At 51.0% G+C, this 24,963-nt stretch overlaps 1 protein-coding gene across 4 annotated transcripts in view; it reads left to right on the forward strand.

The window, feature by feature from the left end:
* Positions 1–24,963, forward strand: part of GNB1 (G protein subunit beta 1) — a 64,965-nt gene that overhangs the window by 17,890 nt on the left and 22,112 nt on the right. For 2 of the 4 annotated variants that reach the window (XM_031463831.2, XM_031463833.2), the window contains exons 2-3: positions 12,490–12,538; positions 24,476–24,578. In XM_031463831.2, the coding sequence (XP_031319691.1) occupies positions 24,522–24,578 (57 nt within the window). In that variant the 5' untranslated portion in view covers positions 12,490–12,538; positions 24,476–24,521. Of the gene's footprint in view, positions 1–12,489; positions 12,539–12,720; positions 12,869–24,475; positions 24,579–24,963 lie in introns of those variants that run through there. The other 2 variants (XM_031463834.2, XM_031463832.2) reach the window with 2 other exon arrangements.

Raw genomic sequence — 24,963 nt, forward strand, 5'->3', positions numbered from 1 at the left:
TTCCTGTTACCAGTTACGTGCTAAGCTAACGGGGCATTCTACACACAAGAACACTAGGTGGGTTTTCTAAATGTTTCCGAATTAAATTTACTTTGGAATTTTACTGTGATACTTGAAATTTGAAAGTGCATGTACTGGAAGTACTTTGGAAGAATTCCTCTCTGGTGGTTGTGCTGGGGAAGTGGGGTCTAAAAATTCACTCTGAGGGCAAGGACTAAGTTCTTTGGGTTTATTATTTATTTTCTTAATTCTCTTGTTAACAGAACAGACGTGTGGAAGATACAGGGACTTAAGGGCTATGGATTTAGTCATTAAAAAGGCACTTCGTTCTCCTGAGGGGCATTTCAGCAGAGACTGTAGTTAGGTCTGTAAATTGTACACAGATGTGTGCTGCAGGTGGCCCCCATCCCCAGGGTGGCAACGCGGTCGGTTGGTCAGTGTGCCTTCCTGGGGCTCGTGCTCCTCCACTGACGGGCGGCAAGAGGGACAGCCCTCGCAGGCAGGGACATTTGGGGTTGTCACACTTGGGGGGTGCCGCCCTGAGTTCTGTCCAAGTGGCGTGCACTCGGGCCACTGCAGTTGAGGTCTGGCTGCACTCCCTACCTGGGGTGACCCTGCATCCTCCGCTGGGCTCTCCTTACCGGTGTCATCGTCCTGCCCCCATGACAGTGCCCGGCTTTCGCCGCTGTGCACTTAGGAGCCGCAGAACGTGGCGCTCAGCTCAAGGAGTTCGTGTTCCTGGTGAGCCGCTTCCTTCAGGGAGCACTTCACTCTCAGTGGCAGAGCCAGCCCCTCTGGCTGAGGCCGTCCTCCCTGCCTGAAGGCTGGGGGCCCGGCAGTCCCGAGCCCACCGCGTCCCGCCAGGCTGCTCCTCGAGTGCACGTGCCAGTTTAACTCTGAAGCAGATGCGAGCACAGCACCAAGGAGCGAGCAGCAGGACGCGCTCCCGCCTCCACTCGGCACCTCAGTGACATGTATCTTTATACAGCCGCGGTGCAGTTACCACGGGCAGTGAATTTAAGCCTGTTAGCCCTCTCCTTTCTATTCTGTGCTGCTTCGATTTTCACCCAGATCCAGTCCGTCCGGGAACACGCACTTAGAAGCCGTGTCTGTCCTTTAGTCTGGAGTGGCCTGTCTTTGTCGTTCTTGTCCTTGACACTGTGAAGAGGCAGGCCGGCTGCCCTGGGTCTGCCGGGCTTCCTCAGGCTTAGCGTCAGGCTGTGCCCCTTGGGCAGAGCCCCACAGAGACGCTGTGTCCTGGCCCTCTCTGATGAGCGTCTCTGATGCTCTCTGCACGGCTTGAAGGGTCTGATCTGCACACCTCAAGGCATGGGCCTCGTCTCCTGGCCTCTCGGCTCCCTCAGCACCAGCTCCCGGCTTCGGCCCGGCTGCCTCTCCCTCCTTCTCTCTGCAGGAGTCGAAGGTCTCCACGGTGCACCTGTCCTCCAGGCCGGGCGCACTTCCCGCCTTCCCTGGGGAAGTGCCTTTCAGCAACCAGGCACTGGGTTCCTCTTGGTCTTGTCTGGGAACATGAAGATTAGGAAGTCAGTTCTGGGTGAATTTATTGTGATGTCCAGCTTTGCAGCCCACACATAAGGCAGTGGGGCGGAGAGCTGGGCGAGGCTCTGGGTGGGGTTGTGGTGGTGGGTTTCTGAGCATCACCTCCTGCTGCTCTGCCTCCCTCCCTCCCCCCCATCCACACTCTGAGGCCCAGATTTGAGTCTTCATGCAAAGATTCCCAAATTCATGGCACCTTTAGTGTCCCTAGGATTTTCACAGTGCCCCAGGCCAAAATAAGTACCTGAAAGTTCACTTTATTGAGTCCTTGGGTCCAAACAATCTAAGTATTTATGTCCTAAAACCTTGGTAGCCATTTGAAAAAGTCATACCCATAAATGGAAGGAAACTTAACTGTTATTCTTGAATAAACCGCTGTCGTTAACTGACAGGCAGCACAGCTTCTCAGACTTCAGGATCAGACTGGACGTGGCTGTCTTCATTTCCTGTTCCATGTTTTTTTATCGAAGCAACCACTGAAAACCCTGCTTTGTAAGGGTGTGCCTGCCTCATAAGGATGTGATGTCATGGGGACGGGGGTGCAGCGCCACCTGCTGTTGGAGCTGTGAACTCCCTTGAGCTAGCTGCTCCTGTGGTGTCTGTCATCTGTCAGGTTTCTCTGCACTTGTCTCAACTCAAAATGATTTTGTAACCCAGAGTTCGCTGCACCTTGCTGTGCACTTTGGGAGCTGGAGCTTTTTATGGCTCACAATCTGCCTGAACTGGTCCCTGCAGCCTAGGGGGCCGTGTGTTTTCCGGGAGGAGGGGCTCACCCACTGGAGGTACCAGGGTGAGGGCGGAAGGCGGGTGTTTCCCTCTCCAGGAATCAGAGTTGAGTCATTTTGGTTCTGTCTGTCAGCAGAGGGGAGGTGGGAGGACACACAGTGGTGTCGACTGAAGGGGCCTCGTTGGCATTTATCATGTGTCCTTTATGGAAAAGTGAAATTCATCATCTAAGAAACTCTCCTTAAGGCTGGACTTCTGGAAGGTAGCCTGTAGTTTTCCTCAACAATTGTGGCAGATGAACTGAAAACATAAATGCTTTATCAGAATAACAAGTAAATACCTGTTAGATGCCATTTGGTTCTGGCCATGGCCCTCTCTCCCCCCTTCTATTTTTGATGCAGTGAGTGGATGAGACAGTGGGGATAGCCATGACTGCTTTTAAGGGGGAAAAAAAGAGATTTTTCAGGTTTTTTTTTTTTTTTTTTTTAAGAACCACATGTATCTGTTGACCACAAACTTCTGGGAACTGAATTATCTCTTGCTATATGTGTATGTATTCGTGTTTGATGCTTTATGACTCCTCTCTGCCAGCCAGAGTGAAGAGACGAGAGCTTATGTAACTTACAGGGGGGAGTCTGTCACTGTTAAAGAGCTGTGTTCTTTCCTGGGGGCCCCGCTCGTAGTCCCCGTGACGGGGCAGCCGTACCTCCTTTGCCACAGCTGGCTGGCCACCCCGCCTGGGGACGGGCTGGTGCAGACGACTTTCTAGCAACAGACACAGCTGACGCTGAGTGGGCGTTGGAATACAGAGTTATGGGTGTTCTTGGATGGTTCCCAAGTCAAGAGCAGAGGTGGCAGAAGGCCAGAGAGCGGGTGCCCCGCAAACGGCGGGGTCACCAGGAGCCGGCCCCGGGGCCCCGGGCCTGCTTGCGCCCTGTCCTGGGGCCTTTCGAGCCTCTCCCCGCTCCCCAGTGAGGCTTCTCTCCTTGGCCAGCAGAAGAGCCTTGCCCAGACCAGTTGGGTCTGGGGGTTGGGGTAGAGGGAATTAGGAGGCGTTTGAATTGTCCATGTCTAGAGTTAGTCATTTCCAGAGGTCCTGGGTTCACTCCCCGGTGCCTCCATTAAAATTAACCATTTCCAGAAAGATGTAGTTCTTCGTATTAAATCAGGTTTCATTGTCCTGTAAGGCTTTCCATTGGCAAACGGAGCTTTCATTGAAGTAACTGGACCATGAACTTTATCCCGTGAAACTGTATGAGGGTATTAAAAGTCAGAGTATGCCATCCGTGTAGCCTGGTTTTGTTGGACGTTTCCAGTCATTGTTTTCTGGGACACTTCCCTCAGAAGCTTCAACAGTATGTGAACCCTTTCCCTGTTATTTCTGAATTAATGTTATTTTTGACTTTAAAAGAAAAATCAACTGTTGTCAGAGTTTATGTTCTCTATCGTCCCCGCAAATCACCAAATCGTTAATTGTTAAAAAAAAATTGTCTCTAATTCTTCAAGGCAAGAATACACTCATGTTTCCAGGATTCCTGTGTGAGAGACCAGTGCCTGGGTCTTGGTCCAGACCTGGCAGAGGGCACCAGAGTCACCCAGAGCCTTTGTGTGTGCGTTCAGAACCCTGGGGAGGGTTCCTGGCAGTGCAGTGGGAAAGGCCAACGGCTCTAAACTGCGCCAGGCTGAAAAGTGTGCTTTCCTTCTGTAGGAGGAGCATTTGAAGACTTGAGCGGAGGAGTCAGATGTCAGAGCTGTCCTTCAGAGAGATAAATCAGGCTGTGATGCAAAGATGGTTGGAGAGGAAGGGGGACAGGGAGGGAGTTACTGGCAGGCTAGGCAAAGAAGCGGAGCTGACAGGAGGCCCGGGAGTGGACGTGGGGTGCAGGGAGGGGTGCTCTGTGCCTGAGGGGTTGGTGAATGACCAGCTTGAGGGTTTGGACAGGAAAGCCTGTAACCCCGCCGGGGCTGAGCCCGTGGAGCACTGCGCTGGGGGGTCCTGGGGCTGGGTGCAGGCGGGGAAGGGGGTAGCCACGAGGTGGGGGGGGTGCTCCAGGAAATGGTGTCACCTGAACCGGTCTGTTGAAGGGGGGGACGCGGGGTGGGTGTCAGATGGTGCTAACGTGGGTCAGGTGAGAGGAGGCGCCCCATCCAGGTGGGGCCGTGGCGCATTGTGGTTGGAGGCCAAGGGTTCAGGTTGGGGGACCAGACGGGTGGGACGGGGAGTCGCCCCGCACAGACAGCGGGTGAAGCCCTGATGCGCGGAGGCAGCGTGCTTCCTGGAAGCCCCTAGGGAGCGGAGCCCTCGTGCTGCTGTAGGGTGGCGTGCAGAAATCAGCTACTTGATTGTAGGAGACAAACCAGCTGAAGCTCCAGAGTGAGAAAAAACAAGAATTAATGCAGAGGCCTGGAGGTGGGGGGCAGGGTCAGTGGGGAGTGTGCCCCCTGCGTGCAGCTCTGCTGCCCTTCTTTCTACTGCTCAGTCCAGGCTGTGGAGGGTACCAGCCACCGCTTTCAAGTTCATGTCCCACTTCCAGACCCGAGAGCCCGCACCACTCGCAGTCTCAGCTTCCGCGTTACTGGGGGAGAGTTTGTTCGACGGCTTGAGCTGGGGCACCTGCCTGTCCCCGCCGTGGCCAGCTGTGACTAGGGTGAGTGGGAGGTGGGTGTGTCGTGGGACGTGCTGCCGGGAGCCGGGGGCCATCTCAAGACCAGGGTTTGGAGGAGGAGACTGGGAGCAAGCTTTTAGGAGCGGTAGCCTGTAGACTGAACACACCCCTCCCCTCCAGAAAAAAGCATCCAAAGCAGCGGTGAAGGTTACACGGCCTTGCTTGCAGCCCCCTGGGATGGTGTGGCGGTGGGTCAGAGAGCAGGAGGGAGGGCTGGCGGGTGGGGTGGGCCCTTGGGAAGGTTCAGTAAAGCTCTGTCTTTGAGGCTGAGTGATACTTCCTGGCGGAGGGCAAGAGAGGGCCAAGAATGTCCTGAGCAAAGGGACTTTTGTATCTTACTCTCTTTTTGAAAAATGTGCGATGACGCAACGTCTGGAGATGACAGTGAGAATGGTGTGGGTGTAAGCCCCTTGCTGTGCACCGTCCAGCCAGTTCTTGACCTCTTTGCCTCAGGTATCTTTTCTGTAACTTTACAGAACTGGAATCACAAGGAATGAAGGTGACAGCACCCACTCATCGGGTGCCTGGGGGGCCATCAGACGGTACACGTAAGTGCTCGGCAACATGGCATCTGGCGTGTAGCGAGTACTTGATTAATTTATTGTTGATTAAAAATAATTTTACCTGTATCTTTTTTCCAGATATACTTCAGAATCCAGTTGGGGGTGAGAGCACGGCGGTTTAGTTGCCCGACACAATGGGTGTGCTCAGGCTCACTCAGTGACTGCTGTGAGACTTGGGCGAGGAGCGCAGTGGCTGTGCGGCCCGGCCTCGCGGCGGGGTGGGGGGGGTCGCCGTGGGGGGCGTCACTACCGAGTCAGGTGCGCTGGCCACCGCGCCTCAGGGCCGGCAGGGACAGAGAAGGTGGTCCCGGCTCCTGGATCCCAAGTCCCAGATGTGACCCCCGCCCCGAGGAGACTGTCCTCTGGTAGCATCCTGGACTGTGTGTGTCTTTATTCTGACCTTAGGCTGGTAGTTCTTGTTTGGAATTAGGTTAAGACGTTGCTCTGTGTGCTTTCAGTTTCCACTGTTGCTGCTGAGAAACCAGATGCTGGTGATTCTTGATCCTTTGTGTATCAGCAGTTTTTTCCATCTGGGGACTTTGAGGACCTGGCTTTTGCCGGGGTGCTCTGAAGTGTGATGTATCCTGGTAACCTGTCTCCCCTTGTCCGCTACGCTGGGCCTTTGGTACAGCTTTTCAGTCTGGAAGCCTAGGTAGTTCCAGGAGGGGATCATCAGCTCTGTACGCAGGTGGTGTTTTAGTTATGCCTCTTTATTTCTGCATTGAATTTAAAGTGCTCTGAGCGTGTAGCTGTTTTTACTCATTTTTCTGTTCTGATGTATTTCTCTGGCTGTATCTCCCTGTTTCTTCCTCCAGAAGCGTGTCACATGTTCAGCAGTTCCTGCTGTGCTTGACGGCAGTTACTTTTTGTTGCAGAGTTTGAGTGAGTCGCCTGGGTGGACCTAAGCTGAGGGCAGCTGGAGGCCTGTCTGCTTAGGTCAGGTCGCACAGTTCCTGCCCTTCAGTGAAAAGAAGGAATTTCCCCATAACTTTACCCCAGAAGATTTACCGCATGCCATGTGGAGACCACAGTGAAGCCCTCCCCACCCATATTTTGGGGGAGGTAATTAGATTTGTTTATTTATGTATTTGATGTCAGTGCTGGGGATTGAACCCAGGACGTCGTGCATGCTAGGGCATGTGCTCTACCACCGAGCTATACCCTACCCCTAAGGTTTTTTAACCTTGTAATGAGCACAAGAAAATACAGGGTAATTAAAAAAACATCTGAAGGTGGTTACAATTTACTGTTAAGCAGCCAGGGTTAGCCAGAATGGTTCTGTGTGGTCGCGCCTGCCTCTCCTGTCCCCGGCACACCTCAGCTTGAACTGGATTCATCCCAGGCTTTGACGGTGAAGCTGCAGCCCTGCTGTGTCCTTTCATTTTCTCGGTATTTGAGAAAGAGACGGTACAAGCACGAGAGTCTTGGTGTGTCACCGTGTGAAGTCATTGCGTGGTGTGCTCCGGAAGTCTGACCGGCGGTGCTCCGCAGTTAGGTGGCGGTGTGTCCACAACTCCCAGTGTGGCATCTGGGGGTGCTTGTCACGAAGCCTCTGGACACATGGAAGCGGGGCAGAGCCCGGCCTGCTGGGGACTGGCCGCAGGCGCGGCAGAAACAAAGTGAAGGCCCGTCGGTAGCTCAGACCGAGGCGGCCGCAAGCCTGTCTTCAGCTTCCCGTGAGTCTGAATTTCCAGCTCCCGGCTCGTAGCAGGTGTGAGGGGAGTACCTGTCTTCTTGGGCTGATAACTTTTGAGAAGAATATTCTGGTGTCATAAGGTTAGGGCAGCTTAACCGCTGAAGCAGTTGGGAGCCGGTGGTGCCCTGAGCAGTACCAAGCCCGCGGGCAGCTCGCTGGGCTCAGGACCGGCTCCCAGGCCCCCTCGTCTAGAAGGCGGCCCTGGCAGTGGGGGCTGCCCTGCGAGCGAAGGAGAGTGGCACTGCGGTGGCCAACTGAAAAGGCGGGGCAGCAGTGGACTGGGCCGATGAGGCACCCGAGAGCTGTGGGCCACAAATCGGGCCTGGCTTCCCTGCTGGAGCAGCCCCGCCACCCAGGGAGCTGCCACGTCCAGTTCGCCACAGGGTTTCAGCCATTAGTCGCACAATCTGTATTCTGGTTTAAAAAAAAAAATAAAAGACTAGATTTCCTTAATTTTCCATACTGACAGCCCACCTGAAGGAGGCTGTGCCCGTCCCTAGGCATGGATGTGGTTCCTTTGGTTTCTATTGTCCTCTGGTACCCAGTGAAAATTGTGAGGGCCACGAGAGGCGCCAGGCTGTTGAGAGGTGAGCCGTCAGTGGAGCGGACGGGGCCGCCCTGGAGCCAAACTTGGAGTCAGCAGCGGAACACTGTGCGGAAAGTCCCGGTATTTGGAAATTAAACAAGTCAGGGATGACGTCATAAGGGAAACTTGAAAATATTTTAATGTGAATGAAAGTGAAAACAAAACTCCACATTCGTGGGGCGTAGTGAGCGCAGTGCTCGTCAGGAATGTGTGGGACTCAGTGCTTCCTGCAGAAGACAGGCGGCCTCACCCGTCTGCACTTGAGCACGCTGACCTCAAAACACGGAGGGAGGGGCAGAGTCTCATGAAATTGAAAACAGAAACACGGTAGAGAAAAACCAGCGAAACTGAAGACTGGTCCTTGGAAAAAATTGCAGTGATAAACCTCTGGCCAGCCTGAGAACAGTAACACTTAAAACGTTGTCAAAATGAAGAAAACTAGTTAAACTTGAAAATTAAAAATTATATATTCATCTATTTAAAAGGCGCACTTTTAAAAACCAAAATGCATTGATTGTGTCGTTAAGGTCGTGCGCGTGTATCGTGCCAGGTTCTCCAGTTACTAAAGAAGCTTTTCCTTACTGTTGGTTAGTGGAAAAGTAAAAAAAAAAAGTCATAAAATACAGTCATTTTCTCTCACTTTGTCTTCAAGTCATCGCGTCTTTTGTTTGATGACTGCAGCGTTTTTAGAAAATGTGTATTTGCCCTTTGTTGGCGTTCAGTTTTGGAGAAGTTTTGAAGCTACAGGAAGCTGAGGGTAGGTCAGCGGGCATGTGTAGCTTCACCAAGATTCAGTAACTTGCCACTTTGGCGGCCACATTTCCTTTCTCTTCTCTCTGTGTGCTTCTTGTACATAGATGTCGTGGTCCTTTACCCCTTGTGCAACTCCAGCCTGTCTCAAGAACAAGGATGTTCTGTGTATCCACAGTAGTTTCCTTATACCCCCGAACCTCAGCACTGATCCAGTAACGCCCAGTCCAAGTCCACGCTGAAGTTTCTTGAGTTTTCTTCAGAATGTCTTCCTTCCCTTTTTTCAAATTCAGGACTGAAAGCAGGTTCTTGTGTGTGTTTTGTGTCGTGATCATGACTCCCAAGGCTCACACGTCCAGAGTGGTCTTCACACGTGTCTGTCGTGACATTGACCTTTTTGGAGAGTTCAGGTCAGTTTCTTGTAATGTCTCACACTCTAGATCTTTGTAACTTGTTTCCTCGCGGTTGGATGAGGCCGAGTGTTTTTGGCAGGAATGCCTCTCTGGTGGCCTGTGCTTCTCATTCTGTCGCATCGTGCTGGTTTGTTCCGACACTGGTGACACTACGTGTAATCGCTTGATTCCAGGTGGTGCCCACCGGATCTGTTCATTGTAATAGCTTCTTTTTCGATAGTCAGGAGATGATCTGTGAGTGATGCTTTCAGTCCTGGGGAGTGTCTTGTAACTTCACGCACTGTCACCCACCACCTTCAGCACCACGGGAGGTCTGCCTGCGTCCGTGGCTGCTCTGGAGGCCCCAGGTGGTGGTTTTCCAAGTCTGTCGCCCCTTCTGCGTTTGTTTGCATTTCTCTGTAAAGAAAGGCTTTTTCCTTTCTTCTTGTTTCTCTGTTGCATGTATCTGTTATTATTGTGCACTTTTCAGTAACTAATACTCTGTTACAGTTATCACTCCTTTTACCTTCACATTTATTCCTGAACTTGGCCGGGGCTTCCTTCACATGGTCGTTTCATCACATTGTCCTTTCACGTGCTGCCTCTTCAGGACGCTTCTGTACTAGAGAGTTATGCGGAAGTGAGACGTCTGCTGTGTCTGACGCGCACCGAGTCCTTTATGCAAAGTTCCGAGGGCTGGGTGTGTTGTGGCCTCTCTCAGGGTTTAGAGAGAGACTGGTGTCTGTGTCACACACACACACTGCCCCCTGCGGCTTATACTCAGACACCTCCCAGCACGTGTTAGAATACACGCGTATCCACGCTGAAGAGGAGGCAGACTAAAGCCCTCGCTTGTGTCCGGTCTGCTTTGGGACCTGAGAGGTGCAGATGAGCAGTGGTGCGCCTGTGTGCTCTTGCTGTCTTGAGGCTTTGGGGACATGGAGGACCTCATTCCCCACACGAGTGCCTCTGCTTGACTTGAAATGGTGGTGCCGCCAGTGAAGGGGCTTTCTAGGTGTGTCTTAAGAGGATTTCAGTTTCTAGATTTTGAAAAAGACTGAAATAACAATCCTCATACAAACCCTGTGTGTTGTACTGAAAGCCTCAGGGTGTGCTGGGATGTGTGTGTACAGAGAAGCTCATCGTGGGAACAGCGCCGCGGCGCTGACAGCTACACTGAAGCAAAACGTAGGTCGGTTGATTTTATCCAGAGCCTTAAAAAAGTGCAAAATCTTTGACATAATTATCCCACCTTGGGAAAACTGCTCTAAGGGTTTTAACATGATGCAGCCGCAGGAGCAGAGCCTCCTGGGTGATAGGGCACTGTGGTGCGCGCGTTCTTTAAGATGGCAGCGTCCTCCGGCTGTCATCCAGTGGCCTCTGTGCTTTGGGCTGGGAGACAGGGCCGGACAGACTCCAACCAGCACCCGCCTTCGCCTCTGACTCCGGGGCAGGGGGCAGCCGCATGCCCTGCCTCAGCTCTCCTCGCTGAGCCGCAGAGCCCAGTCCTGTGGGTGTGTTTCCAGGACTTTGCCCATATCACACAGGCCCATGTGAAACTGTTGCCCTTTTTGTGAACTGAAGTAAGTTGATGTACAGTTGTGTTAGTTTCAGGGGTACTGCGTGGTGACATTTGCATACGTTGTGAAATGATCCCCATGGTAAGTCTGGGAACCCTCTGGCCCCATGCGGTTACTGCAGTGTTACTGACCGTGTTCCTTGTGTTGTGCGTTACGTCCCACGTCTTACTTGTTTCGTAACTGGAGGTTTGTAGAAACTAGCCCTTCTTAGTTTTTTGGGGGGGGTAATTAGGTTTATTTATTTACTTGATGGAGGTCCTGGGGATTGAACCCAGAACCTGCTGCATGCTAAGCACATGCTCCACCGCTGAGCTACACCCCACCCCCACTCCAGGCTTTCACACTGAGTGATCCGTGGAAGCCCTGAGCCTGCCGCCCTAGGAGCTCGCCTCAGACGGTTCAGGGGAAGGTGAGCACTGACCTCCAGCTCCCACACCCACACCCACACCCACTGGTTTCGTTTGTTATTTTAGGTATCTTTAACAGCACTTTTTCCTGCCCCTACCCACCCCCCCAATAAAATTTATATAGCAAAACCTTTTTAAAGTGAACAGCTCAGTGGCATTTTAATATATTCCGTGTTGTGCAACCACTGCCTTTACCTTATTCCAGAACATTTCGTCACCCCAGGAGGAGCCCCGTGTCCTTTGAGCCGTTGTTCACTGCACACAGAGCCCCTGGCGACCACGGCGTTCTGTCTGTGTTCTGGATAGTTCATTTAAATAGGATTGCAGGCTGCGTGACCTTCTGTGTCTGGCTTCATCACGCAGCAGTGTCTTCAGGGGCCCTCTGTGTTAGTCTGTCAGTGCTTCATCCCTGTTACGGGTGAACAGTGCTCTGTGGTGTGGACGCCCCACGTTGCCTTCTCTCTTCATCCACTGGCGGAATTTCGGGCTGTTGCTGCCTTTTGGCGATCATGAATGGTGCTGCTGTGAACATGCGTGTCCACCTGTTGAGTCCCTGTTTTCCATTCTTCTGAGAACATACCTGGGAGTGGAATTGCTGGCCACACGGTAACTCTGTGTTTCATTTACTTTTTGAGGAGCCACCGAACTTTTCTTCGCACACCCACTTCCACTGCCAGAGGAGCGTGCGTTTGCCTGTAACATAAACTGCGTAATTCCCTAGTGAGCCTGTTTTGTTAAATAAGTTAATAATATGTAAATAAATTCACAGTTCAGCTGGGGGGCATTTCAGCTTGCTGGTGGCTCTTGTGGCCCCCAGGTGCGACGCGTGCACGTGAGCGTGAACGTGGTAGGCAGGGGACTAATCAGCAGGCAGCTGAGAACCTGTGCGATGTCCAGAAGTGGTCTTTTCACACTGGGTGTGATTTGGAGACGTTACCAAAGCATCTGTAATGATGTTGAAGCCTCGTTTCTGGGGAAGGACAAGGAGATATTTCAGAAGAAATCTGGAGTTAAATATGTTTTGTGCTGGCTGCAGTATGCTGAGCGGCAAGTCCAAAGGCTTCGCTGTGACGTCTTCTGCTCCCGCGGCCTGGACCCTGGGGTCACAGCTTTGGGTGGCGCTGTGGCGACTGGGTGGCTGGAGGGCTGGCCCTGGCTGGCACTCAGGAGATGCCCAGGGGCTCCTTTGAAATTCAGATGAGCTCTCCTGCCTGCCAGAGGGCAAGTCTGGGTGAGACCACTCTTAGAAGCTTCTTGAGTGGCAGTGATTTTTCTGTTGTTACAGAAGTCTAAACACCCCTTCCCCCGATACTTTTCAAGGTTTAATTCAAGGTATTTTCCCTGAGGCACTTCTAAGAATTTTTAAAAAGAAACTTAGATCAGATTTCCTCTTTTTTTCCACACTGAGAAACTAAACACAAGTCAATACAAACTACTAATAAATAAAGCGACTTGGGGGCAAGAAATGGTGACGGGGAAGGGTTGATTTTTGTGCTTCTCAAAATGTACGGAATATTGTGCCTCACAGCCCGAATCCGTGCAAATACGGCCTTTTCTCTGTTGCAGACACTTTTACATGTTTTGGAGACCAGACCAGAAGCACTTCTGAATTAAGGTAATTTTAACGTAATTGATCCTTGTCAATTTTTAAAGTAGAATATTTAAATTTCTTTAAGGTTTCTTTTGTAATAGCTTGGTTTTTGTTACAGTTTTGCCCATCTCTTTTTTAAGCCTGAAGTTGGTTTTCAGAACAAATTGACCCAGAGAAGGGTGTTTTCTTTCAAGGCTTGTTCCCATGTTCAGCAGAAGGGGTTAAGGTCCTGGAGATGATGGTTCCCGTTCTGGAGAAGAAGATCTCTCCAGCTTCCTTCACTGAAAGCAGGAGAGCGAGCCCCTTTTCCAAATCAGATCTTAGCTGGGAATCCAGCAGATGATACGGATGAAGGTGAGGCCACACAATTGAAGCAGAAATGCCAATGTTTGTGTGTAGTGGAGGTGACAGAGCAGGGGGGTCCCAGTGAGGGGTGGAGAAGCTGGGCGGCGGCATCCAGTTCTTCGTATTGTTCTTGCAACTCTCTGCACATCGAAGGGCTTTTGAATGAAGGTGCAGAACTGAATTGAATGGTTAGGTGCTTGAACGGCTGAGTGTCCGTATGGAAGAGGTGTACCACGGACAGAAATTAACTCCACGTGAGTCATGGACTTGCATCCGGTGCTGGAAAACCTCTCAAAGACACAAAACGTTGAAACTTCGGGTTCGGGAGGGATTTCTTAATGACATCAAAGACAATCCATTAAAGAGAATGCATAAATGGGATTTCATCGAGTTTAAAAATGTCTGCTCCTTCAGAGATACAGTTAAGAGAATGAAAAGACAAGCCACAGACTGGCAGAAAATGTTAGCAGATCACATGTCTTTTGGGTAACTCGTGTCCAGAATAAGTAAAGAACTCTCAAAGTTCAGTGTTAAAAAAAAGCACCCCCCGCAAAAAGCCAGTGATTGGAACAGACGCTTCACCAGAGAGTAAATACATAGAGCAGATAAGCACGTGAGAAGACAATCACAATCACCAGCCACCAGGGAGATGCTACTCAGCCCAGAAAAGGAGGACACGAGCCGCTTGCAGCAACGGGTGGACCTGGAAGGCATGATGCCGAGTGAAACAGGTTGGAGAAAGACAAATGCTGTGTGACGTCACTTATCTGTGGAATGTAGGAAATGCAGCAAACTAGCGAATAAGACAGAAAGGAAGCAGACGCACAGATGCAGAGAACAAATCAGTGGTTACCCTCGGGGAGAGGGAAGGGGCGGTGAAGTAGGGGTGAGGGAAACGGGGTGGTTACGGGATTGTAGGAGATTGTGTGTGTAAAACTTCTGAAAACTATGAAGCACTGTAGAATTTAAAGAATCTTTCCATTAAAAAAAAGACACAGTGAGACACTGCTAACCATCTCTTAACAGTGGCTGAAATTAGAAAGACTGACCACACCATGTGCTGACGAGAGTGTGGGGGCTGGGCTCTCCTCGCTGATGGTGGGATGAGAAAAACAGTCTGGCAGCATCTTAGCGTGTTACCTGTGTGCTGGCCGTGTAGACCTGGCCAGTCCACTCCTGGGTGCTCACCCTGGAGAAACGAAAGCCCGTTTCATAGTGAAGCCCTGTAGGTGCAGCAGCTGGCTGAGCGCTGAGGGAGCCGAGTCAGACCTGAAGGTGCATGCTGTGTGATTCCATGAGTATGAAATTCTAGATGAGAACTTACGTGTGGTGACAGAAGCAGATTCGTGGTTGCAGGGGGTGGGGGTGGGATTTCAGAGGGGCAGGAGGAGGCTTTCGGGTGGGGATCTGTCCCTTAGCTGAGGCGGTGGTCTCAGAGGTGTTGAGTGTGTCAGAATGTGTCAGATCATACCTGTTCATTGTGTTACTGAGCTTCCATACAGATATTTTTAAAACTAAGTGAGCAGTTAGCACGTGAGCAGGTCTCCCCTCTTCCTGGCGAGCCCCTGTGTCACCTGGCGGCCAGCGTTGCCCATGGTCTTGAGCTGTGCAGAAGGGCCTGCCCTGCTGACGGGGTGGCAGTGTGGCCGGTGGAGGAGGAGGTCGTTTTCTGGTACTTAGGTTGTTCCGGTTGAAAGTCCTGTTACTGCTTTGACAACAGGTCGTGTTGAGTGAGCGTTTGCTGTGGTTCAGTCGGGTATTGAAGACTGTGCGTGGGTCCTCACTAGGCCCCGCAGTGTGCGAGGCAGCTGTCGCTCTGTCCGCTTTCACACCGAGATCCCAGCCGGAGACGTGCTAGCAACTTACTGGAGGCCCCTGGGGATGAGAGTCAGGACTGAGGCCCGTACGTGCACCCTCAGCCGCGGGGCATGCGAAGGCACGTGGGAAGCCCAGGGTGGTCGCCGTCGTTTGCGGGGAGTGAATGTAGAGCTGGAGCCTCTCTGCAAGATGGTGGGGGGAGGGGCAAGTGACCAGAGAGCGGGCATCCCCCAGGCTGGGGGGCTGTGGCCCCTCAAAGGTGTGTGCAGGTTGCCACCCCCGGGCTGTGGGGTTGCTTTCTGGTCCTCCCGCCTTTCTGCTGCACCTTCCCTCCAGGTGTGTGCCCTCCGCTGCTTCGTTATGTGTGAAGTTTGGCTCTGAGATAATTAAAGTCTCAAACATGGGACTTCCTGCTTGGCCTCAGCAGGTTTGAAGAGGTTGATGCATTGAAGTTCCATCATGAAGTATGTACTAGGCTCTGTGCTCCACCCGGGAAGCCAGCACAAGCTCGCAAAGTTGGAGGGAGGGCAGGATGGAGGGGCAGGTGGGTTTCACGGCGCATCAACAACGAGGGCTCAGGAGAAAGGGTCCCTGGCTGTTCCCTGCAGTTCCAGAGGGTGAGGGGACTCAGAGCTGCTGTCCAGCACGCACTCACCTGTCTCCATCCGGCCCTGAGCGCCATCTCCCGCACTTTACTGCCCCTGCTGTGACGACGCTCTTAGTCCCCGCGGCCCACGCCTGGCCCGCGAGGGAATTGGAGCAGGAGGTGCCGCAGAGGAAGCAAAACGAAGTCTGGGAAAACCTCCTCGTCTCCTCACTTTCTGGTTTGGGGAAATGGGCGTCAGTTCTCTGCAGGGAGAGCCTGGTTCCTGCTCTTCTAGAGACACGTGAAGTGGCTTGGCCCCTGCGTGAATGTGTGCTGTGTGAGGGAGGAGACGGGCGGGCAGTGCCAGCCGGGCCGCCACCGTGACCAGGGCACTTGAAATGAGGCTCGCCCAGGTGGAGCACAAAATACACCCTGGATTTGAAAACTGTAGTAAGACAAATGAACGTGAAATACTTCATCTGTAATTGTTTTAAATTGATTACATGTTGGAATAACACTTTTCATATATTGGGCTAAATAAATATATTATTAAAATTAATGTTAACCTTTTTTTAATACGGCTGATGGAACATTTAAAACTCCCTACGTGGCTCACATTGTATTCATATTGGACGACATCTGCTTAGCTCGGCTGCTTGGAGGAGACACATGGGCACTCAGGTGTGCAGGCACTGGGCCCCTGAGCCTGGAGGAGGTCACACCCGGAAACTAACACCTAAGTAGCGGGCTCACCAGAACCAGCGGCCTCCAGTGGGAAGCAGTTTTAAGATGCTGTGTCTCGAAGCAGAGACGCTAAGACCTCTTGCCCCTAGTGGGGCACCTGCAGCGGGAAGGAAAAAGCCCTCCACGGGCTAGGTCAGTGTTAACGCCCACTGCGTTGCTGGCAGAGCGCTTGTCCTGGTGGGGGGATGTGTGGGAGCAGGCATTTAGGAGGTGGTCCTTTGACCGTTACCAGCCAGTGACCAATTGCTTAGGGGGCCGGTGTGGTTAACTGTGGAGGGGGCCTAGGTCAGAGCCGTGGTCTTGCTCTTTGTGACTGAACCTCGGGTAGGTTGTGACTCCGTGTCCTCCCGCTGACCACGTGGACAGGTGGTGGGACCTCCTCCTCAGATGGGGTGGACACACAGCAGGGGACCCCGAGTCAGCTGCGACCTGGGAGTACGGGGGAGTCACCTCTTCTGTCGTTCTGAAGCAGTCAGGAGGCCACGTGGTGGAGTCCCAGAGCCTTTCCGAACCAGATCCTGAGAGCCACGTTTGTCTGTCACTCTTTTAGACTCTGGCTTCTGAGGACAGGGACCACGGCGTCTTCTGTCTATGGCAGATGCTCAGTAAACAGGTATGAGTGAAGTGAAAAAGGAGTTTGTAGAGTAAAACCAAGAGCACTGCTGATAAAAAAAATGAGAATTACAGAGTTGCTGGACTCAGCCCGGGCTGCGAGTCTGGTCAGGCTGCTCTTTCCTGCTGCAGAACCGCTCAGTAAGGGTGTCGGGTGTCGAGGAATCAGCTGTTCTTTGAAAACCAAGACCCAGTCAGAGGAAATTAATGTATATTGATAAGTACATGCCGGCTTCTATTTTCTGTAACTTTTAGGGGAGATGCGGGCTGCAGGCCATCGCGTTTACAGTCAGTTTTGGAAGGAGCAGCCCAGGATGGCCTGCTCACTGGGTGGTGGGGCGTCGGGTAGGGCATCGTCTCCCCGTTTATGCATCCTGCACGTGTGGATTTCTGCTCCCACGGCCCGCTTTTCAAGTCCTGGACAGACCTCGGCCATTGCCTGCGGGTGGGAAGGAGGAGGGACTTGGCTTAGAAGGAAGCGCAGGCAGCCCTGCACACACAGCCCTGCGGGGCCACGAGGGTCAGGGTGCCTCTGCTGTGGGAAGGGGGCTGGTGGAAGGGGCGGGCGGGTTGACCAGGAGGAGAAGAGCCCGAAATGAGCATCCCTCTAAGTTCCAGGCGCACACGAGCCTCGTACGCTTCCTGGGGCTCGTAGGCCGGAGGCTGCGTGAGGGCCTGTGGTAGCAGCCGGCAGCGTGCGGTCAGGGAGACCCTCCGGCCCCCCCTACCCCCTGCGGCCATGCCTGGCTTGGGCTGCCTGTGCTGTCAGCACCAGGGGCTGAGAGGCCTCCGAGGGTCTCCTCCTCCTCCTCCTCCTCCTCCATCTGGTGCTTTGTTAGCTAGAAGTGTGAGGTGAACTGAGTTTCAAATTCCCTTGTAGTTCGAGAATTTTTCTTAACAGGCACAAAATAGTATTTATATTATGGCTTAAATAAAATAAGTCTGAGTTCTGAGTTACTTGGTGCAGTACCAGGATGTTTGGAACTATTACAAGCTTTCAGTAGCATATACTTCTCTATCAGGTTTACTTTGATGTGTTCTGAAATGTAAATTCTTCAGTGATTTCCAGGTGTGGCATTGCAGAGCAGCGGTCTGTAGCTTGCGTGTGCAGGTAAAACTGAATGGTGCCTCTGAGTTCCGGGTCTGAGCCAGTAACTGCAGATTCTGCAGTCGCGATGTGGCTGCCCGCCTGATCAGGCCGTCTTGTGCAGGGAGGGTGGAGGTGTCTCGCAGGCAGGGTTTGTTTTACTTTGCGTGTCGTAAGACAGGCTGAGTGCTCTGCAGTCTGTCCGTGGAGCTGGAGCACGTTCCTGCTGTTCCCAGGTACGGGGTTTATTTTTCTTAGACAGGAGCTCCCTGTGGGCACGTTTGGCCCTGTTGTGACTCTTCTGTCCCTTGAGGACTGGCGTGGGTCTTGGGGAATCAGGGAGGCACGTGCTGGTGTGGTGTGGGAGCCATTCACAGGGCAGCAGATAGGTTGGCGACCTGGTACTACGTAGGGGGCTGTCCCGCTGCCAGGATGTCTGGGTTTCCTAAAAGGACACCTCAGGTTCCCAGAAGTTCAGTTTGAGTGTAAGTGGCATTTGGCTGTCAGTGACTTTATGAATTATCTGTGTAGGTTTTGTTGTGATTTGAGAAGTGCAAGAAACTTTGTGTCTGAAAGGTAGTAAAGTGAAGTGAGACTCTTCCCTTAGCTGGGGCCTTGTGGCGGCCAATAGGTAAATTTACTTTTATGCATAGATCGTGTTGTCTCTTCTTTCTCTGCTTATGGAACCGATACATGATTATCATATGAATTTGCTTCAGGGGAGGATGATTAATTGTTTTACATTGTTCTGATGCTTCAGGAGACATGCTCACGTTGGGGGTTAAACAGTAAATTGAGGAGATCATGCCGCTCGGTCCACAAATGAAGAACGTGAAAAGCCTCTTATATGTGCGTTATCTAGTCGTGAACCACTGAGCTGAGAGGCTGTGAGTTTTCTTTTAAAATGGGCCTCAGAAAGTCGAGAAATAGGAAAATCTCATGAGATATCTTAGATGTTGGGGGCAGAGTATGTAAATCACTGCATCCTAAGAAAATGCAACACACGCGGCAGTTTTCAAAGCACGTGTAAACATTTGCTGGATCCTTTAGTCTAGAACCAGATGAGAGTTTAGTACGTAATTAGCTTTCCTGTCTGAGTCTCCATTACCGTCTGGTCGCTCATATGAAAACTTGTCATGGTTTGCTTTGTATTTCATTGAGTATTCTGCCTGCTGCTTCTTAGAAGCCGATGTGATGTTTCACCAAAACTTAATTTTTATCACATTTGAAACATGGATATATGAGCCTCCAAAGTTAACCATTTAGTTGATGAGACAAATTTGGGGATTCCTGGGATTGACTCTCACAAGCTGCCAGCTGAAGTGACAGGGTCTCTACGTCAGACACACACCATCTGCTCGTGGGACACCTGTGTTCCCGTATTTTTAAACCAAGAGATACATAACAGATTTTATACACGCTAGTCATGTTGTCAAACAATACCAAGAAATAATGACCTTTTAAAAAATTTATGAAGAGAATGTTCAAACATAGATTAAAAGCAGAATTTTATGTAATCATCCAGCTCCAGCATTTGCAGAATTCTGCTAGTTCTGTTTAATCTCCCTCCTTCCTATCAGAGTCCCCAAATCATTCACTTCTCTCATGAGTCAGAAGCATTTCTGGCAGTTTAAGGCTTTAGTCTCCTCGTGACACCAGAGGAAAGAACAGCAGCTCCTTCATGTCATCAGATCCCCAGACCATACTCAGATCTTCCTGATTTTCTCTAAAAAGTCTACATTGGGATTTTAAATCAAAATCCACTGTTTCTTAACATTAAAAAAAAAAACAGTGGAAAATTGAAGTACATTAGAAGTTACAGGGAGCTCCATCGCCAATCTAAAGCAGTTTCAGCTCATGTCAGTCTGGCTTTTTATATGCCCTCACCCCTTTCCCTCCTTGTTTTAAAGTGAATTTCAGACAGTCATTTTATTCTTTAATATGTCAGCATCCATCTGAATGACAGGGACAACTGGGTGAGCCATGTGGATGGACTGTCCACTGTCCAGGCTTCTGCAGTGACACCCATTACCCACCGGGGATGCCCCAGGTGCTTCCAGCACCGTCCACACAGTCTGTGTCCTGGAAGAAGGGGCGGGGCTGCCTTCTGTTGCCCCTTGGAGTTGCAGTGTCTTAACTTTGGAGGTTAACTTGGATTTGGGAGTGAAAGAAAAAAATAGAAAAAGGTGACGAAATTGATTTAAACTCCTCATGCAAACTTCCCCCTCTCAAAATGCTGCTTCGTCTTGGAGGTGAGGTGTGGTACTGGTGTGGATGAGCAGGTAGGAGCCTCCTGCCACACGAGGCACTGGATGCTCAGTGGGGCTGGTTTTTACGTGAAAAGTTCAGCACAGCGTGGGAGCCTGGGGCCAGGGGCCGTGTGTGTGTGTGTCTTTGTCTCTGTGTGTGTGTGTATCTGTGTCTGTCTCTGTGTGTGTGTGTGTGTGTGTCTGTGTCTGTGTGTGTGTATCTGTGTCTGTGTGTGTGTGTGTCTGTGTGTGTGTCTCTGTGTGTCTGTCTCTGTGTGTGTGTCTCTGTGTGTGTCTGTGTGTGTGTGTATCTGTGTCTGTGTGTGTGTGTGTGTGTCTGTGTGTGTCTCTGTGTGTGTGTCTCTGTGTGTGTCTGTGTGTGTGTGTCTCTGTGTCTGCGTGTGTGTGTGTCTGTGTCTGTCTCTGTGTGTGTGTGTATCTGTGTCTGTCTCTGTGTGTGTGTGTGTGTCTCTGTGTGTGTCAGTGTCTGTGTGTGTGTGTCTCTGTGTGTCTGTGTCTCTGTGTGTGTGTCTGTGTGTGTGTGTCTCTGTGTGTGTGTGTCTGTGTCTCTGTGTCTGTCTGTGGGGAGGGGTGCTCCACTGAAGGTGCACTTTGTGCTCCAGTCACTGAGCGGCTTAGGGAGCCCTTTCCAGTTGTCTGGTTCATCTGCATCTCGGCCTGTGGTGTGGGCAGCACCATTCCCACTGTGCAGTAAGTTGGTGGAAGTCAGATTCCTTGTGTGTGGCAGAACCAGAACTTGAAATTACTATATTTTGATACAGTCACTCCATTTTGTCGTGAATGAACTTCCACCTGGGTGTCCCTGTTAGTGACTGTGTGAATCCTGGCGCGCTGGGGCAGGGGCCTTGGTTAGAGGGACGTGTCCCCTGTTGGTCATGAAGTGATGGCTAGTACCGCAGGTGTGAAATACCTAAGTAAAAAGTTATGTCAACACCTTGACTTACGAGTATGCGTAGGAACAGATCACCTTACATACTTGCTTTCAAGTTCCTTAAATTTCTGAGACGTATTTCCAAAACAGATGTTCCAAGTGAAAGCTGTGGCAGATGTGGGTCATGCCGGACGACGTGAGCCCCTCGGCGCCCTGTCTTAGTGGATTAGGCGGTCCGGGCGCTGAGTCAGCGTGGCCGCGGCTTAGCCGAGGCTTTGGCACTGGGGGAGAGGAGGGACCCGGCCATGTAAACCTGATGGTGGGGCTTGCAGGGGCTCTGGGGACTAAGAGTGGTGAAGAGAAAAGCAGAAGAGACTTCATGTAAGTAAGACTTCTAAAATGTGCCTTTATTTTTATTATCAGAGGGGAATATATACTGCATTTCCAGTGTTTGGAAAATGAAAACAAAAATACGACCAATAATTCTAACAGAAATGCTGTTAGTCTTATTAAATGTCTTTTTTTTTTAACTCGGTATTTTTGTTACTGTTCTTCTAAAATAGCTAAAATAATTACACACAAATTTGTTTTTCATTTAACACATGATGACCATTTTTTCCAGATTTTTGTTCTACCTTCATTATTGTTCTTAGTGCTATTTAATAGTTCATCCAGTAAAAGGTTAATATTAGCTAGCTAAAAAGAAAACACTGAAAAGTGTGGAGGAAAAATTGTGAATGCTGCTTCTCAGGGCCCAGATAACCTGTTAACTTTTTTGGAAAAAGGAAAAAATATATATATAAGACAATGTGAAAAATGAAAGCTGCCCCACTATTCCTCCAAAATTTCTCCAGAAAAAACCATTAAGATTTTTCTGGTGTATAGAAAAAGGCTTGCTTACCTTAGCGTGAATGTTTGTCCTCATACGCACGGAGGGAAGAGCGGCATCACTTACGCAGTGTCTGTGCCTCGTGTGTCTCAGTCACTGTGTCTTCACGGAGGAGCTTCGGAAGGGACCTCTAGTTTGTGGGGATTGGAGAGTTTTTGCCTCCCGTCAGTTCGGCTGTGTGTTTGAGCAGGCCTGCTCCTTGCTGTCCGTGGGGTGCCGACTTCTCTTTGGGGAGCATTGGCTGCGTGGCCTTCTTTGAGAGTGGGGCCATGTGGTCCCTCCAGGCTCCTCCAGAGGCCAGTCCAGGGTCCCTGCGCTCAGGTGAAGGAGGTGGTCCTTCCGTGGATGTGGGTGCGCCACATCGAGGTGGTCCTGGACGGGGCCACTTGAGAGTGAGCCCCTGTGCCCACCAGGCATCAGAGAGGCAGGCGCGCTGGAGAGCCCGGTGGCCTTTCATCAGCGAGAATCCGCCTACAGACAGCTTCTTTTCCAGGTTAGACTTTAGAAAATACACCTTTGACGTGAAGAATAAAGAAGGGCATGTTTTAAAAATTTCAGGGTGAGGTGGGAATAGCTCAGTGGCAGATCACAGGCTTAGCGAGCGTGGGGCCCTGACTCAGCCCACAGCACCCCCACTGAACGCGCACACAACAGAATGAAGCCCTGAGTGCCAGGTTGTTGCAGGCCAGACGGGCTCTTTCAGGACATTCGTGTTTCTTGGTGGTCGAGTACGAGCGCCCTTTTTCTTAAAAGCTGACAAGCAAGGGTTCTGAGCCCCTAGTTGGGGCTCAGGCGTGGACACAGCACAGGGGCTGTGGCAGAAGGCAGGGGGACCGTTTGTGCTGCTCGGTGACGGCGGAGAAGTGGGTCTGGTGCTGCTCTCTCTGCTTGTGATGGAGGTCAAAGTGGCAGGTGTCAGGATGGCTTCTGAAACTTGTGACGTAACAGCTGGAGCTTCTCATCTTCAAGGTACTTAGGCTTTCAGTAAATTAATTTCTCTAGTTTGAAACAGGATGGCTGGTGATTACATTTATGTATTCTTTTATAATATGTAAAAAAGAACATCTAATTAAAAGAAATACTTGAAGATCTCTGGAGCTATCCCACCTCACACTGGAATTTGAGTCTTTATCTAAAGACCCTGTAGCATCTCAGAAGGCACTTCCTGCTGACCTGGATCCTAGGAATTTGTTGGTTTTGCCCTTGCTTTAAAGACTGGCTTGGCTTTTAAGCTAAGTCTGAGTGTCTGCTGGGCGAAGCGAGCAGTGTGATTCAGTGTAACTCAGTGTGGCCAACGACATCAGCTGTTACTTTTCTTCGTGTTGATTTTGGAAGAACTGAATGAAGTCGCTTCTTAACGGACAGGAACGTGGGACAGGCAGTGTGACTGGGCCAGAACTGCCCCACGTGAGTGGTCAGGGAGCGCGTCCTCACAGCCCTCTGTCTGCTGTAAAGTGATTCGTGTTCTCCCGGTGGTGTTGTCATCTCACACGTTAATAGTCACCAGCTGCAGTCCTGGGAGTTAGTATGTGGAAATGGTGACTGACCACACGGGATAGAAATTCCGCGGTGTGGCCTCTCCCACATCCAACTTCGCCGAGGCCCAGAGATTCTGCATTAGCGAGGCTTCCCCCTGTTTCCGACATCCACTTAAAGTAATGCCTTTAGAAACAGCTGTTTCGATCAGAAATATTTCTGAAACGGTGTCACTGTGATTGCCTTCCTGAATGCCGTAGTGGCAGACCCGTGTGCCCGAGGTGTGTTTCAGTCTCAAAAAAATAAACAACTACTGTTAATTAAATATCTGGCATATATTATACTAACCCTGTGACTTCTACACAAAATCAGTGATGGAAAAATCTCCCTCTGTATTTGCTTAGGAAAGGAGGCCCTTGCATGCGCTGCGCTTGCATGTGGGAGCTAATTGTGTTCTTAAGTGATTACAAGATGTTGGTAATTATATCTTCAGCTTCGTGATCCGTCGGCCATATTTATGACCGACTTAACAGCCGACTTGGTCGGAGATGCAGCCCCTAGTTAGGACATTCCATTGGGAAGATGAGTCTCTGGTTTAACAGGACCGTTTTGTTTTGACTCTGACTTCAGCTCTGTCTGATGGGTGTGGGCAGGGCCAGGAGTGGGGCAGGGCTGCTGTGCTCGGCCTGTGGCTGGGCCTGTGAGGACCGGCGGCGGTTCTGAGTCTTCTCGGGTCCCAGGGCCCATTTTGGTGGGAGAGCACTTTGTCCCTGAGTCCGAGGCCTGCTGGACACCACACTGAGCCCTTCTGGAATCGCTGTGTGGACATTCTGACATCATCTGGGCAGTCGTGGGTTCAGGATCATTGATGTGGTTTTGAGGTGCTGGTGATGTGGCTTCTGGGTTGCCACTGTACCCCGTTTCCTAAACTCACTCACTGGCCCTGGCTTGTACACGTCAGTCTTAGGTTTCTGAGTTTACAGCGGGACCCAGAGCTCTCCCACAGTTTTCCTCTCTCAGCCCACCGCTGTCTTTTGAGTAGTCTGTTAGATGTCGCCGTTACACAAAGCTAGTGTGTGATCGTACTGAGATTTTGTTAACCGGCCCTTGGTGGGCACTATACATTCCGGTGACTACTGAAGAAAAGGGCTCTGATTTGTAGTGAAACCGTAGCCCTCACAACTTCAGCTTCCTTTTCTCACCTGCTTCATTACATTTCTCAGTTATTGATTATTAATTGTTTCATGCCTGTGTTTCTTTCAGATCTCAGATTCTTTGAGGTGACATCAAGGAGCACTGAGAGCAGAAGATGAGTGAACTTGACCAGTTACGGCAGGAGGCCGAGCAGCTTAAAAACCAAATCAGAGTACGTAGCCCCGTGTGTGTGGTCTTACAGTCGTTTGGATTTCGGGTGGTGCGTTACCAGCTGTGGGGAAGATGGGTTACAGCACAGCTGTTCCCAGTGTCTGGGGTTGAAGCTGAACCCTGTCTGGCCCAGGGTGTGCCAGCTGCAGGTCTATAGACGTTTGGCCTGGCGTATTCCTGTCAGGGTTTTGTTTTCTAGTGCATTTGTGTTCTAATATACATAAAATGTTTGCGTAGAATTTATAGAGGTGCTTCTGTTCCTTTTTTCTTAACCTTGGAATTAGCTTTATGACATTCTGTTGGTCACTGTGTAGAGTATGGTCCCTGCCTCCCCCACCATGACTGTTAAGTTGAGGGCAGGAAACTTGTTTAAAAATCAGAGCGTT

The sequence above is a fragment of the Camelus dromedarius genome, chromosome 14 (assembly GCF_036321535.1).
Source record: "Camelus dromedarius isolate mCamDro1 chromosome 14, mCamDro1.pat, whole genome shotgun sequence".
NCBI lineage: Eukaryota > Metazoa > Chordata > Mammalia > Artiodactyla > Camelidae > Camelus > Camelus dromedarius.